Source organism: Schistocerca gregaria, chromosome 3, assembly GCF_023897955.1.
Source record: "Schistocerca gregaria isolate iqSchGreg1 chromosome 3, iqSchGreg1.2, whole genome shotgun sequence".
In the NCBI taxonomy this organism is placed as follows: Eukaryota; Metazoa; Arthropoda; class Insecta; order Orthoptera; family Acrididae; genus Schistocerca; species Schistocerca gregaria.
Window position 1 is genome coordinate 118,734,040 of NC_064922.1, and position 18,186 is coordinate 118,752,225.

Below are 18,186 nucleotides of genomic sequence, written 5' to 3' on the forward strand. Positions count from 1 at the left end.
TATTGGTGATGTTTCTATTTTAATTTCTATTGGATGAATGTTAAATTTTGGTGGTTGAAATTATATTTATTATTATGATTTTATTTCTAATTCTTTTGAAATAAAGCTCATTACTATAATAATTGTTTTAGCAGCTATAACTAAGAGAGCTCAGATTCCTTTCTCCTCATGACTTCCTGCTACTATAGCAGCTCCTACACCTGTTTCTGCTTTAGTTCATTCTTCTACTCTTGTTACTGCTGGTGTTTATTTATTAATTCGTTTCAGACCAATATTGGATACTTATAATTGTGGTTGATTTTTACTTTTAATTGGTTGTATAACTATATTTATGGCTGGATTGGGTGCTAATTTTGAATTTGATTTGAAGAAGATTATTGCTCTTTCTACTTTAAGACAACTTGGTTTAATAATAAGAATTTTGGCTATGGGTTATCCAAAGCTTGAATTTTTTCATTTATTGGCTCATGCTTTATTTAAGGCATTATTATTTATATGTGCAGGTTCAATAATTCATAATTTGAATGATTCTCAGGATATTCGTTTTATAGGATCAATTGTTAATTTCATACCTTTAACTTCAGTTTGTTTTAATGTTTCTAGTTTATCTTTGTGTGGAATACCTTTTTTAGCGGGATTTTATTCGAAGGATTTAATTCTTGAGATGGTTTGTTTAAGATGAATTAATTGTTTAATTTTTTTTCTTTATTTTTTTTCTACTGGTTTAACTGCTTCTTATTCTTTTCGTTTGTTTTATTATTCAATATCTGGTGATAATAATTTTTTATTCTAGATTTTCTTTTGATGATAAGGGTTATTATATTTCATTTGGAATAATTGGTCTATTGTTTGTTGCTGTTTTTGGTGGTAGTCTTTTATCTTGATTAATTTTTCCTATTCCTCATGTGATTGCTTTACCTTATTATTTAAAGTTTTTAACTATTACAGTTGTTATTTTAGGTGCTTATTTAGGTTATCTTATTTCTAATTTTGATTTTTCTCATAATTTATTTTCTTTAAGTATACTTTCTTTTGTTAGTTTTTCTGGTTCTATATGATTTATACCTTTTCTTTCAACTAAGTTTATTAGATATATTCCTTTAAAAATAGGTTATTATTCATCTAAGTCATTTGATTATGGTTGAGGTGAATTACTTGGTGGTCAAGGTTTAAATAGATTATTTATTTATTTAATTGGTTATATTCAAGGTTGATATGATTCTAATTTCAAGATTTATCTTTTAACTTTTATTTTTTGAATATTTATTTTGGTAATATTGTTTTTCGTTTACTTAAATAGCTTATAATTAGAGCGTGACACTGAAGATGTTAAGGAAGTATTTTTACTTTTAGGTATTTATAAATATAGATATATTATTTTTACAGTGAAAATGTAATGTTTTATTTAAATTATATAAATTTTAGAAATGTTAACGGAGTTTAACCGCTAATATAAAAAGTTAGCAGCTTTCATATTGGCTTCACATTTCCTTAATTGGAACTATTATAGTTCAATTATATTATTAACAGTAATACGCCTCTTTTTGGCTTCAATTAATAAGAATAAGGGTAGTACATACCAATCTTTCAGGTCGAAACTGACTGCAATATTTCGCTTCTTATTCTATTTAAGGTTGATTGATATTATCAATACTTTTTGAATGCAACCCAAATGTTATATTTAACTACAACCCTTTATTCTGCTCATTGTAATGCTCCTTGGTTTCATTCATGGTATAGTCCGCCTAATAGAACTAGAATAAAAAATATTGTTGATACTGTTCAGATTATAATGTCTGAAGTTTTAAAAATAATTACAATTGGTAGAATTAGTGCAATTTCTACATCAAAAATTAAAAAGATTACTGCGATTAGGAAGAATCGTAGTGAGAATGGTATTCGTGCTGATCTTTTTGGATCAAACCCACATTCAAATGGTGATCTTTTTTCTCGATCATTAATTAATTTTTTTGATAGTGTTGTTGCCAGGATTATAACAATTATTGGAATAATAAATCTAATGAAAACTCTTGTGGATAGAATTAGAATTGTTTTTCTTGATTTATATCAAGCTTTCTGATTGGAAGTCAAATGTACTATTTATTCTAGAAAAACAATTATCTACCTCATCAATAAATAGAGATATATAAGAATAATCATACTACGTCTACGAAGTGTCAGTATCATGCTGCTGCTTCAAATCCAAAGTGGTGTCTTGGTGAGAATTGATTTATTGAGTGTCGAAGTAGACATGTTGATGAAAAGATTGTTCCAATAATTACGTGTAAACCATGGAATCCTGTTGCAACAAAGAATGTTGATCCATAAACTGCATCTGCAATGGTAAAAGGTGCTTCTCAATATTCATATGCTTGAAGTATTGTAAAGTATAGTCCTAATAACACTGTGAAGAATAATCCTTGTAGTGCTTGAGTATGATTAGATTCCATTAAACTATGATGTGCTCATGTTACTGTTACTCCTGATGCTAAAAGAATAGCTGTATTAAGTAATGGAATTTGTATAGGGTTAAAGGGTTGAATTCCTATTGGAGGTCATAGTATTCCTAGTTCAATTGTTGGTGCTAATCTTCTTCTAAAGAATGCTCAAAAAAAAGAAACGAAAAATAATACCTCTGATGCAATAAATAAAATTATTCCTCATCGTAATCCAATTGATACAAATCCTGTATGTAATCCTTGATATGTTCCTTCTCGTACTACATCTCGTCATCATTGAATTATGGTTAGTAGGGTAATTCCAAATCCAATTATGAATAAGTTAATATTAAATAGGTGGAATCATTTTGCTAGTCCTGATACTAGGACTATTGCTCCAATTGCTCCTGTTAATGGTCAAGGTCTATAGTCTACTAAGTGGAATGGGTGGTTTGAGTGAGTTGATAACATAGGTTTAATATACTTCTCTAGAATATAGAGTTCTTAGAATTGAGAAAACATAGGCTTGAATTATTGCTACTGCTGATTCTAGAATTAATAGAAGTATTTGTCCATTAATTAGTAATGAGATTAAGTTTATTGCTATAGATGGTCCTGTGTTTCCTAATAAGGTTAATAATAAGTGTCCTGCAATTATATTTGCTGCCAACCGTACTGCTAATGTACCTGGTCGAATAACATTACTAATTGTTTCAATTAGTACTATAAGTGATATTAATGCAGGCGGTGTACCTTGTGGTACAAGGTGTGTAAATATATGATTAGTATGGTTAATTCATCCAAATAATATAAATCTTAGCCATATAGGTAGGGCAATTGCAAATGTTAATGCTAAATGTCTTGTTCTAGTAAAAATATAAGGGAATAATCCTATGAAATTGTTAAATAATATTATAATAAAAATTGAGATGAAAATGAATGTTGTTCCATTAAATGATTTTGGTCCAAGAAGTGTTTTAAATTCATTATGTAAGGTTAAATTTAGTTTATTTCAGATAATGTTAATTCGTGATAGTGTAAGTCAAAATAGTGATGGGATTAATAATAGTCCTAGAAATGTTCTAGTTCAATTTAATGATAAATTAAAGATGTTAGTTGATGGGTCAAATGTTGAGAATAGATTTGTTATCATTTTCAATCTAAGTTTTTTATTTCAATTGTTCCTTTTTCTGCTCTTTTAATAAGGTTAGGTTTAAATGAGAAGAAGTTTATTTGATTAAACAAGATTAATGTAGCTGAAAATATAATGAATAGTGAGAATCATATAAGAGGGGATATTTGAGGGATTTGGATATAATTTCCCCATCAGAAGTAGTCGTTAATTTACTATTATTTGGTTTAAGAGACCATTACTTACTTTCAGTCATCTGACGAATTTCAAGGTGTACTAATTTTTTTAGTTACTTTAGATTGACACTCTAATGTTATTTATTTTAACTAACTCCTTAAATTATCTTAGATAATCACTTAATAAATAAATTTACTGAAGTTCTTTCAATTACAATTGGTATAAATCTGTGGTTTGCTCCACAGATTTCTGAGCATTGTCCAAAGAATAATCCAGGTCGATTTATTGTGAATGTTCCTTGATTTAACCGACCTAGCGTTGCATCAATTTTAACCCCTAATGCAGGAACTGCGCATGAGTGTAGAACATCTGATGCTCTTGTTAATACTCGTACTTCTGTATTTATTGGTAGGATTGTTCGGTTATCTACATCTAGTAGTCGGAATCCATCATTTTCTAGGTCTTGTTCTGGTGTTATATAAGTGTCAAATTCTACGTCTATGAAGTCTGAATATTCATATCTTCAATATCATTGTCGTCCAATGGTTTTAATTGTAATTATTGCATCTACTGAATCATCAAGTAAATATAATAGTCGTAATGATGGAAGGGCAATAAAAATTAATGTAATTGCTGGTAAAGCTGTTCAGATTGTTTCAATTAAATGTCCATGAAGTATATTACGGTTAGTATAGGCAATAAATAATATATAACTTAGGGCATAACCTACAATTACTGTAATTAATAATAATACGACCATAGTATGATCATGAAAGAATGATAATTGCTCCATTAATGGTGAAGCTCCATCTTGAAGAGATAAATTTGATCATGTTGCCATTAATAAATATTTTCTAATAAAAGGTCAAACCTTTATTTGTAGAGCTTGAATCTACTGCACTAATCTGCCATATTAGAATCTAGAGATTAATGGTAATTCTGAGTAACTATGTTCTGCAGGAGGGTTATTTTGTAGTCATTCTGTTGATCTTCTTATGTTAGCTCTAAATATAATTGCTCGGTTTGTAACCATTCTTTCTCATATAATTACAATGAATATAATGATTCCTACAATAGAAATTGTAGACCCAATTCTTGATACTACGTTTCATGATGTATATGCGTCTGGGTAGTCTGAGTATCGTCGAGGTATTCCTGCTAATCCTAGGAAGTGTTGAGGAAAGAATGTTAAATTTACTCCAATGAATATAATTGTAAATTGGATTTTTAATCATGTATTATTTATAGTTAATCCTGTAAATAGTGGATATCATTGAATGACACCTCCTATAATTGCAAATACTGCTCCTATAGATAATACATAATGAAAGTGGGCTACTACATAATATGTATCATGTAATACAATATCAAGTGATGAATTTGCTAATACTAATCCTGTTAATCCACCAATTGTAAATAGGAAAATAAATCCTAGAGCTCATAGTAATGGTGGATTGAACTTGAATTTAGTTCCATATAATGTAGCTAATCATCTAAATACCTTAATTCCTGTAGGTACAGCAATAATTATTGTTGCTGATGTAAAATATGCTCGTGTGTCAACATCCATTCCTACTGTAAATATATGATGTGCTCATACAATAAATCCTATTAGTCCAGTTGATAATATAGCGTAAATTATACCTAATGTCCCAATGATTCAATTTTTCCTCTTTCTTGACATACAATATGTGAAATAATTCCGAATCCCGGTAGAATTAAAATATAAATTTCTGGGTGTCCAAAGAATCAAAATAGATGTTGATATAGAATTGGGTCACCCCCTCCTGCAGGGTCAAAGAATGATGTATTTAAATTTCGATCTGTTAATAATATAGTAATAGCTCCTGCTAAAACTGGAAGTGGAAGAAGGAGAAGTAATGCTGTAATAGCTACAGATCATACAAATAAATGTGTTTGATCTAAAGTTATACTTTCTGATCGTATATTAATTGCTGTTGTAATGAAATTCACTGCACCAAGAATAGATGATACACCTGCTAAGTGCAGTGAAAAAATAGCTAGATCTACAGATGCACCCCCGTGTGCAATAGCTCCTGCTAGAGGAGGGTAAACTGTTCATCCTGTACCAGCACCATTATCTACTATAGAAGATGTAAGAAGAAGGGTTAGTGAAGGTGGTAGTAATCAAAAACTTATATTATTTATTCGTGGAAATGCTATATCAGGTGCACCAATTATTAGTGGAACAAGTCAATTACCAAATCCACCAATTATAATAGGTATTACTATAAAGAAAATTATTACGAATGCGTGAGCTGTAATAATAACATTATAAATCTGGTCATCCCCAATTAGAGATCCGGGTTGGCCAAGTTCAACATGAATAAGTATTCTTATTGATGTTCCTACTATTCCTGCTCATGCTCCAAATATGAAGTATAAAGTACCAATGTCCTTATGGTTTGTTGAGAATAATCATTTTTGCGGTAAGATGGCTGAATTTTAGGTGGTAGACTGTAAATCTACTTATGAGATGTTTTCTCTCTTATCATATTTAGGTCTTATATTAATTATGATTCTAGACTGCAATTCTAGAGGTGTAAAATTTTACTAAGGCCTAAAAGATTATTCTTTTAATTATAACTTTGAAGGTTATTAGTTTGATTAACTTAAGTCCTTAGTAAATGAAATTAAGGTTGATGTTGAAATCAATCCTATTGTTGAAATTATTACTGTTATAGGAAGAATGATTCTTGATTTTTGGGACTTTATCTTTATAGATCACGAATTTTCTGTGTATGATATAATTAGTGTTGAGAATCTAATACGTATATAGTAGTAGAGTGTAATTGTAGTTAATACAACTATAATAGTTATAATAGTTGTTATATTGTTTTCTATTAATGATTGTATTACAATTCATTTTGGTAAGAATCCAAGGAATGGTGGTAGTCCACCTAAAGATAATAAAGATAAGAATATTATGAATTTAATTTCGGTTTTTATATTTCTGGCTGAATAAATTTGATTTATGAAAAATAAATTTATTTGCTTAAATAATAAAACTATAATTAATCTTAATAGTGAGTAAATAATGAAGTATAGTTCTCAGATGTTTTCTCTGACTGTTAATGATCTAATTATTCAACCTAGATGTCTGATTGATGAATATGCTAAAAGTTGTCGTAAGGATGTTTGATTTAAACCTCCTATTGCCCCAATAATAATTCTTAAGATAATAATTGTTCAAATAAAAGTTCTTAATTGTATACAATAAGATAAGACCATTATTGGGGCGATTTTTTGTCATGTTATTAATGTTAAACAATTATTTCATCTTGATGCTCCTATAACTTCTGGAAATCAGAAATGGAAAGGTGCAGCTCCAATCTTTAATAATAGTCTAGATCTAATTATTATTGATGGGATAAATTCTGTTTCCCATCCCATGGGATATTTTATTTGAATCAGCAAAATTGAAAATAATAATATTGTCGATGCTATTGCTTGGACAATAAAATATTTAATTGATGATTCGTTTATTATTATATTTTTATTTCTTGTTAGGAGCGGAATAAATGAAAGTAAGTTGATCTCAAGTCCTATTCAAACCCCAAATCAGGAATTTGATGAAATGGACAGGATCGTTCCTATCATTAATGTTGATAGGAAGAGAAGTTTTGTAGAGTTGTTGGTCATTAAAAAGGAGAGGATTGATACCTCTATAAATGGGGTATGAACCCATTAGCTTGTTTAGCTTACCTTTTTACATTAAGGTGTATGATGCACGTTAGTTTTTGATACTAAAGGAGGTAGTTTAATTCTATCTTATGTAATTTTAATGAAGGTAATTTTATTTACTTTATTTACCCTATCAAGGTAACCCTTTAATCAGGCACTTCATTTATTTAATATATAAATCGAAAGTTTTTTTTTTGAAATTCATTTATGTATTATTTTGTTTAATTAGGATTAATTTATCCTGCTCATTTTATATATATATATATATATATATATATAATAAATAATTTATATTAATATATTACATTTAATTGAAATTAAAAGATTATAAGTTCATCTTACCATTATCAATTGATTATTTTAATGCACTTATTTACCTAGGATTATAGCTACTTATGTTTTTAGTTTAAAATAGGTCATTATAATATAATATATATAATAATATGTAATTTAATATTTAATATTATTATAATTGGATATAATAAATAAAATTATTAATTTAAATATAAAATATTATAATTAATATAAATTATTATATTAATTATAATAATATAATTATATAAATTATCTATAATTAGATTATTTAACTAATATATATGAAAGTTAACTTAATATAAAAAAAGAATTCATATTAATAACTTATTATATTAAATTTCATAATTGTATAAAATATATTTATTATATTATTTAATCTTTCTTTATTTATTAGTGAAAAGAAAGATTAAATAAGAAAGAATATAATACATTTATTGCTATACATGTTCCATATTAATATTTAATTATATATAATAGAGAAGTTGTTGTGGTCATACATAGGGGCGTTTCTTTTTTTTTGTTAATGTTTGTGGTTAAATAAATAAATAATCTATATAAACCTTGACCACCAAGAAATTCACCTCAACCATAATCAAATGACTTAGATGAATAATAACCTATTTTTAAAGGAATATATCTAATAAACTTAGTTGAAAGAAAAGGTATAAATCATATAGAACCAGCAAATCTCACAAAAGAAAGTATACTTAAAGAAAATAAATTATGAGAAAAATCAAAATTTAAAATAAGATAACCTAAATAAGCACCTAAAATAACAACTGTAATAGTTAAAAACTTTAAATAATAAGGTAAAGCAATCACATGAGGAATAGGAAAAATTAATCAAGATAAAAGACTACCACCAAAAACAGCAACAAACAATAGACCAATTATTCCAAATGAAATATAATAACCCTTGTCATCAAAAGAAAATCTAGAATAAAAATTATTATCACCAGATATTGAATAATAAAACAAACGAAAAGAATAAGAAGCAGTTAAACCAGTAGAAAAAAAATAAAGAAAAAAATTAAACAATTAATTCATCTTAAACAAACCATCTCAAGAATTAAATCCTTCGAATAAAATCCCGCTAAAAAAGGTATTCCACACAAAGATAAACTAGAAACATTAAAACAAACTGAAGTTAAAGGTATGAAATTAACAATTGATCCTATAAAACGAATATCCTGAGAATCCTTCAAATTATGAATTATTGAACCTGCACATATAAATAATAATGCCTTAAATAAAGCATGAGCCAATAAATGAAAAAATGCAAGCTTTGGATAACCCATAGCCAAAATTATTATTATTAAACCAAGTTGTCTTAAAGTAGAAAGAGCAATAATCTTCTTCAAATCAAATTCAAAATTAGCACCCAATCCAGCCATAAATATAGTTATACAACCAATTAAAAGTAAAAATCAACCACAATTATAAGTATCCAATATTGGTCTAAAACGAATTAATAAATAAACACCAGCAGTAAGAAGAGTCGAAGAATGAACTAAAGCAGAAACAGGAGTAGGAGCTGCTATAGCAGCAGGAAGTCATGAAGAGAAAGGAATCTGAGCTCTCTTAGTTATAGCTGCTAAAACAATTAATATAGTAATGAGCTTTATTTCAAAAGAATTAGAAATAAAATCATAATAATAAATATAATTTCAACCACCAAAATTTAACATTCATGCAATAGAAATTAAAATAGAAACATCACCAATACGATTAGAAAGTGCAGTTAATATACCAGCACTATAAGATTTTACATTTTGATAATAAATAAGTAAACAATAAGAAACTAAACCTAAACCATCTCAACCCAATAAAATTCTAATTAAATTAGGACTAATAATTAAAAAACCTATAGAAGGAATAAATATTAAAACAATAATAATAAAACGATTTATATTCTTTTCACCAGATATATAATCCTCTCTATAATAAATAACCAAAGAAGAAATATATATAACAAAAGATATAAAAATAAGAGATATTCAATCCAAAATTAAAGTTATAACAACTATAGAACCATTTAAATTGAAAAGCTCTCACTCAACAAAAACTCTATAATCAATTATTAAATAATAAATACCTAAAATAAAAATTATAGTTCTCGAAATAAACAAAGAAAAAAAACTCAAGGAACAAATAGAAAATAAATTCACGGCCTAAGATGAAAAACTTCATATCATTGATTCCACAAAACAATATTTTTAATTAAAATACTTAAGCAAACTAAACAAAGAAATATTCACCCTTTAAACAGAGAATATTTAAAGGCAATCAATGTAAAAGTAAAAGATGATATTCACGAAAATAACCAAGAGAACAAGTATAAACACCAGAATAATAATTCCCATGCTGAGAATAAGAATATATATACAAAGTATAAACAGCTCTAAAAAAAGATAAAAAAATCAAAGCAAAGAATCTAAAAGAAGATCAAGATATAATTCTATTTAATAATCTAATTTCACCTACCAAATTTAAAGAAGGAGGAGCAGTCATATTTGATGATCTTAAAAGAAATCATCATAAAGCCATTCTTGGCATCAAATTAATTATACCCTTGTTAATTAATAATCTTCGTCTACCTAAACGTTCATAAATAATATTAGATAAACAAAATAAACCAGAAGAACATAAACCATGACCAACCATTAGAGAAAGAGAACCTACACAAACTCATCAATTCATAGTCATCAATCCACCAATAACCATTCTTATATGAGCAACAGAAGAATATGCAATTAAAGACTTTAAATCAACCTGACGAAAACAAATAAATCTTACAATAACACCCCCAGATAAACCTAAAGATAATCAAAAATAATTAAACTTTAAACCCAAATAAGAAATAACCTTTATAACACGAAAAATACCATAACCACCTAACTTTAATAAAACACCAGCAAGAATTATTCTACCTGAAATAGGGGCCTCTACATGAGCCTTAGGAAGTCATAAATGAACCAAAAATATAGGTATCTTAACTAAAAAAGCCAAAATTATAAATACATAAAACATAAAATAATAAGAACCAAAATCAACCAATAAAGGAAAATATAAAGTATTAGAAAAATCATAAACCTTAAATAAAACTAATAATAAAGGTAATCTAGCAACCAAAGTATAAAAAATTAAATAAACACCAGCCTGCAAACGCTCAGGTTGATAACCCCAACCCAAAATTAAAAGTAAAGTAGGAACTAATCTAGCCTAAAAAAAAATATAAAAAGAAAGAAGACTTAATGTAGCAAATGAACAATAAAGCATAATTATTAAAATCAAAACCATAAAAACAAAAAAATTAGAATGATATGAACTTAAATAAACTGAACCTCTAGCAGTGATTATTAAAGAACAAATCCAAAAACTAAGTAAAATTAAACTAAAAGAAAAATAATCAATACCAAAATAATATCTAATTATATTCAAATCAGCATATGAATAAACACAAATGATAAAAACAAAACACGACAGAAACATTAAAGAATGAACCAACCATCAACAATTATTTAATAAACAAAGAGGGATCAAAAAAATAGTTATAAATAAATACTTTAACATAAAGATAAACCAAAAGAATTAAAAAAATCATTACCATGAGAACGAATTATTGAAACTAAAATAGAAAGACCTAAAGCACCCTCACAAACAGAAAAAACTAAAAAAATAACAGGAAAAAAATAATCATAATCAAACTCAATAAGAAAAACAATAACTAATATAAATAAAGAAAGAACAATATATTCTAATCTCAAAAGAACCATTAATAAATGTTTACGTTTAGAAGAAAAAACATAAACACCAGCAAAATAAATCAATAAAGAAGTAAAAATAGAGAATATAAACATTAGTTTTAGTAGTTTAAAAAAAACGCCGGTCTTGTAAACCGGAAATAAGTCCAGCCCCCACTTTTAAAACTTCAGAGGTGGAAAAGCTTCCATCATCGGTCCCCAAAACCGATATTTTAAATAAACTAACCCCTGAAATGATCAAAATAATAATTATATCATTATCAAATGTAATAAATATTAATTTTACTAAATTAAGACACCCAATATCAATAATGCTTTTTATTATCCTTCAAACATTCCTAGTTGGATTAATAACAGGAACACTAATAGAAAGATATTGATTATCATATATTTTATTTTTAACATTTCTTGGTGGTATACTAGTATTATTTATTTACATTACAAGAATTGCATCAAACGAAATATTTCAGCCTAAATCAATTACTATAATTATTACATTAATAATGTGAGTATTTATCATATCAATATTAATTATTCTAGATATATCTATATTTATAGACTTTTTCAAAAACACCGAAACTATAAATATTGATAATTCAATCAATTATCAAGAAATAACAATATCTTTAGAAAAATTATATAATAGACCAACATTCATTATTACAATAATAATAATAATTTCTTTATTTTTAGCACTACTAGCAGTTGTTAAAATCACCAATATTAATCAGGGACCTATTCGTAAAATAAGATAATTACTAATGAATAAACCATTATGATTAAGACATCCTTTAATTAAAATTATTAATAACTCTTTAATTGACTTACCTGCCCCAACAAATATTTCATTTTGATGAAATTTTGGATCCCTATTAGGGTTATGTTTGGTAATTCAAATCGTAACTGGACTATTTTTAGCTATACATTATACATCAAATATTGAAATAGCATTCAGTAGTGTAGTACACATCTGCCGAGACGTAAATAATGGTTGAATTATCCGAACCTTACATGCAAATGGAGCATCTATATTTTTTATTTGTATTTACTTACATGTTGGACGGGGAATTTACTACGGATCTTATATATATATACATACCTGAATAATTGGTACAGTGATTTTATTTTTAGTTATAGCAACTGCATTTATAGGATATGTCTTACCCTGAGGCCAAATATCTTTTTGAGGTGCAACAGTAATTATTAATTTATTATCAGCAATCCCATACTTAGGAACAGATTTAGTCCAATGAGTATGAGGAGGATTCGCTGTTGATAATGCAACATTAAATCGATTCTTCACATTCCATTTTGTATTACCATTTATTATTGCTGCTATAGCAGCAATTCATTTATTTTTTCTTCACCAAACAGGATCTAATAATCCTCTTGGACTAAATGGAGATATTGAAAAAATTCCATTCCATCCATACTTTACCTTTAAGGATTCTATTACATTTGTAATAATAACATCATTATTAATTATACTATGTTTAATCAATCCTTACCTATTAGGAGATCCAGATAACTTTGTACCTGCCAACCCATTAGTAACACCAGTTCACATTCAACCAGAGTGATATTTCCTATTTGCGTATGCAATTCTACGATCTATCCCTAATAAGTTAGGAGGTGTTATTGCATTATTTTTATCAATTAGAATCTTAATAATTTTACCATTTTATAATAAAACACCATTCCGAGGCATTCAATTTTACCCTATTAATCAAATTTTATTCTGAATTATAGTAGTTGTTGTATGCTTACTAACGTGAATTGGTAAACGACCTGTTGAAGAACCTTATATTATAACAAGTCAAATTTTAACAATTATTTACTTTACATATTTCTTAATTAATGTCCATGTCGCAAACGCATGAGATAAATTAATTAAGGAATAAAGTTAATTAGCTTAGGAAAAGCATATGTTTTGAAAACATAAAATTAGAAGTTTAACTCTTCTATTAACTTTTCTCAAAAAATTTCACTAAACAAATGAGATAAATAAAATCTTTAAACCAACAAAGAAAATAAACTACCAATTAAAATAATTAAAGACAATAAAATTAAAGCTAAACTAACTTCATAAGAAATTGTTCGAGCAACAGAACGAAGAGAACCTAATAATGAATAATTTGAATTAGAAGATCAACCAGCAATTATAACAGTATAAACACCTAATCTAGTACAACATAAAAAAAATAAAAATCCATAAGAAAAAGAACACATATAAGTTAAATAAGGAAATCATTAAATTAAAAACAGGGGAAAAATAATAAAGTAGGTAATTAGATATAATAGGAATTGGCTGCTCCTTACAAATTAACTTAATAGCATCTCTAAATGGCTGAGGAATTCCAATAAAACCTACCTTATTTGGACCCTTTCGAATCTGAATATAACCTAAAACCTTACGCTCTAATAAAGTTAAAAAGGCAATACTAATTAAAACACAAATAACCAATAAAAGAAAATTCAAAATAAATATAAATAAATCATAAAGTATCAATACTATTTGTAGAAAAAATCTACATAAATGAATTCTAAATTCAACACATTAATCTGTCAAAATAGTAAATAAATTAATATTAATCAATATAACAAAAAATATTTTAACCATATGGTCCTTTCGTACTAATATGGATTAATAATCTTAGGATAGAAACCGACCTGGCTCACGCCGGTCTGAACTCAGATCATGTAAGAATTTAAAGGTCGAACAGACCTAATCATTGGGCTCCTGCACCCAAAATTTTTCTTAATCCAACATCGAGGTCGCAATCTGATTTGTCGATAGGAGCTCTCAAAAACAATTACGCTGTTATCCCTAAGGTAACTTAATCTTATGATCATAAATTATGGATCAAAATAACAAACATAAATAAATGATATAATAATGAAGAGTTTATCTATTCTTCATGTCACCCCAACAAAACATCATCATTAAATATAGAAAGACAAACAAAAAACTATATAAAAGTAAAATGTCAAGCTCTATAGGGTCTTCTCATCCTAAAGAAGAATTTAAGCCTTTTGACTCAAAAGTTAAATTCAAAAATTTATTAAGAGACAGTTGATTTCTCGTCAAGCCATTCATTCCAGCCACTAATTAAGAGACTAATGATTATGCTACCTTTGCACGGTCAAAATACCGCGGCTCTTTAAAAATACGCTCAGTGAGCAGGCCAGACCTCAAAATATAAACAAGAGGACATGTTTTTGATAAACAGGCGGAAATCAATTTTGCCTAGTTCCTTATAATAAGTTCACAAGGTAAAAATTTTATACAAATAAATATACTAATTCTATCATTATTACAAAAATTTTAAAATTAAATTAATAATCTTAATAAAAAACCTAAAATATTTATAAAATCAAAATAAAAAATAATGAACTAAAACGTAATCTTAAAGATAGCTGGTTTAAAGCTTACTATTATATTTCTATAAAATAAATTATAGGTTATTAACTTCAAAGCTTATCCCTTAAAGAATAAATAAGTTAATATTTTTACTTAAAAAATTAAATAAAAACAAATAACTTTAAAAAATTAAATTTTTTCTTAAGAAACTAGATATCTTGGGAAACGATTAACATTTCATTTCTACAAATAATTTAATAATAATTATGATACATTAACTATAAATTATTTATAAATCAACCCAAATAGAGACAAGTAAAATAAATACTAAAATTTTGATAAACCCTGATACGAAAGGTACAATACATAAAATCTACTTAAAAAAATTTAAAATAATATTTCATAAAACACTTACATTACCAATAAACTATAATTTAAAAAATCAATTCTATAAAATATACTAAGACAAAAATACAATAAAATTATTTATATTAAATAATTAAATAAACAAAAAATAAATATAATAAAATAAATAATTAAGTTATCCTGATTTGCACTGAAAAATTTTCAATGTAAATGAAACACTTTACTAATAAGTTATATCTTGAAACTCTTCCTAGATACACATTCCAGTACATCTACTATGTTACGACTTATCTCAACTAAATTGAAGCTACTTCAAAATAAAATAGAATAATCAATAATGAGAGCGACGGGCGATGTGTACACATCTCAGAGCCAATATCAGTTAAATTAAATAAATTAAATTACTATCAAATCCACCTTCATCAACAGTATTTCACTATCAAATCCGTTATAAACAAAAATCTATTGTAACCCACCTCCTCTTAACTATAAGCTGCACCTTGATCTGAAATATTTTATAATTATAAATCTTGAGAATTATAACTCTAAAAAGATTCTCTGATAACGGAGATATACAAACAAATAAATTAAGTAGAGTAAATCGTGTATTATCAATCATGGGGTAGGTTCCTCTGAATGGAATGATATACCGCCAAATTCTTTGGGTTTAAAGACCTTAACTAATAGTACCCTGGTAAATATAATTAACATTTAAAATAAAAGGGTATCTAATCCTAGTTTATTATTTAAATTTCACAGATTCATAAAAAGGGCCACAAATAAATTTTAACATTTCACCTTACAAATTTATATTTCAACCCTAATAATATAAACAACTGTTTTAACCAATAATATTCACTTGTATCAATCGTATAACCGCGGCTGCTGGCACGAATTATGCCGATACTAAATCAATTGCTAAATCCAAAATCACTTGATAATTAAATCAAATTACTGCAAAAAGAACATTTAGTCTAACAAAACTTACATATAATACAAAGAAAAAGTGAATAAACAAGCAAGAATAAAACTTTTAAAAATAAAAAATAAGAAATTTTTAAATTTATCAAATCAGGAAAAAATAAAAGATTCAAATATTTAAAGAAAAAAAAAGAAAAAACCACAAACATTAACAAAAAAAAGAAACGCCCCTATGTATGACCACAACAACTTCTCTATTATATATAATTAAAGATTAATATGGAACATGTATAGCAATAAATGTATTATATTCTTTCTTATTTAATCTTTCTTTTCACTAATAATTAAAGAAAGATTAAATAATATAATAAATATATTTTATACAATTATGTAATTTAATATAATATGTTATTAATATGAATTCTTTTTTTATATTAAGTTAACTTTCATATATATTAGTTAAATAATCTAATTATAGATAATTTGTATAATTATATTATTATAATTAATATAATTATTTATATTAATTATAATATTTTATATTTAAATTAATAATTTTATTAATTATATCCAATTATAATAATATTAAATATTAAATTACATATTATTATATATATTATATTATAATAACCTATTTTAAGCTAAAAACATAAGTAGCTATAATCCTAGGTAAATAAGTGCATTAAAATAATCAATTGATAATGGTAAGATGAACTTATAATCTTTTAATTTCAATTAAATGTAATATATTAATATAAATTATTTATTATATATATATATATATATAAAATAAAATGGGCAGGATAAATTAATCCTAATTAAACAAAATAATACATAAATGAATTTCAAAAAAAAACTTTCTATTTATATATTAAATAAATGAAGTGCCTGATTAAAGGGTTACCTTGATAGGGTAAATAAAGTAAATAAAATTACCTTCATTAAAATTACATAAGATAGAATTAAACTACCTCCTTTAGTATCAAAAACTAACGTGCATCATACACCTTAATGTAAAAAGGTAAGCTAAACAAGCTAATGGGTTCATACCACATTTATAGAGGTATCAATCCTCTCCTTTTTAATGACCAACAACTCTACAAAACTTCTCTTCCTATCAACATTAACGATAGGAACGATCCTGTCCATTTCATCAAATTCCTGATTTGGGGTTTGAATAGGACTTGAGATCAACTTACTTTCATTTATTCCGCTCCTAACAAGAAATAAAAATATAACAATAAACGAATCATCAATTAAATATTTTATTGTCCAAGCAATAGCATCGACAATATTATTATTTTCAATTTTGCTGATTCAAATAAAATATCCCATGGGATGGGAAACAGAATTTATCCCATCAATAATAATTAGATCTAGACTATTATTAAAGATTGGAGCTGCACCTTTCCATTTCTGATTTCCAGAAGTTATAGGAGCATCAAGATGAAATAATTGTTTAACATTAATAACATGACAAAAAATCGCCCCAATAATGGTCTTATCTTATTGTATTCAATTAAGAACTTTTATTTGAACAATTATTATCTTAAGAATTATTATTGGGGCAATAGGAGGCTTAAATCAAACATCCTTACGACAACTTTTAGCATATTCATCAATCAGACATCTAGGTTGAATAATTAGATCATTAACAGTCAGAGAAAACGTCTGAGAACTATACTTCATTATTTACTCACTATTAAGATTAATTATAGTTTTATTATTTAAGCAAATAAATTTATTTTTCATAAATCAAATTTATTCAGCCAGAAATATAAAAACCGAAATTAAATTCATAATATTCTTATCTTTATTATCTTTAGGTGGACTACCACCATTCCTTGGATTCTTACCAAAATGAATTGTAATACAATCATTAATAGAAAACAATATAACAACTATTATAACTATTATAGTTGTATTAACTACAATTACACTCTACTACTATATACGTATTAGATTCTCAGCTCTAATTATATCATACACAGAAAATTCGTGATCTAT

At 26.2% G+C, this 18,186-nt stretch overlaps 1 protein-coding gene across 1 annotated transcript in view; it reads left to right on the plus strand.

The window, feature by feature from the left end:
• Positions 1-200: 200 nt before the first annotated feature.
• The window catches only part of LOC126356338 (NADH-ubiquinone oxidoreductase chain 5-like), a 32,827-nt gene continuing 14,841 nt past the window's right edge, over positions 201-18,186 (plus strand). The window contains exon 1 of the mRNA XM_050007326.1: positions 201-503. Within this exon, the coding sequence (XP_049863283.1) occupies positions 332-503 (172 nt within the window). The 5' untranslated portion in view covers positions 201-331. The remainder of the gene's footprint in view (positions 504-18,186) is intronic.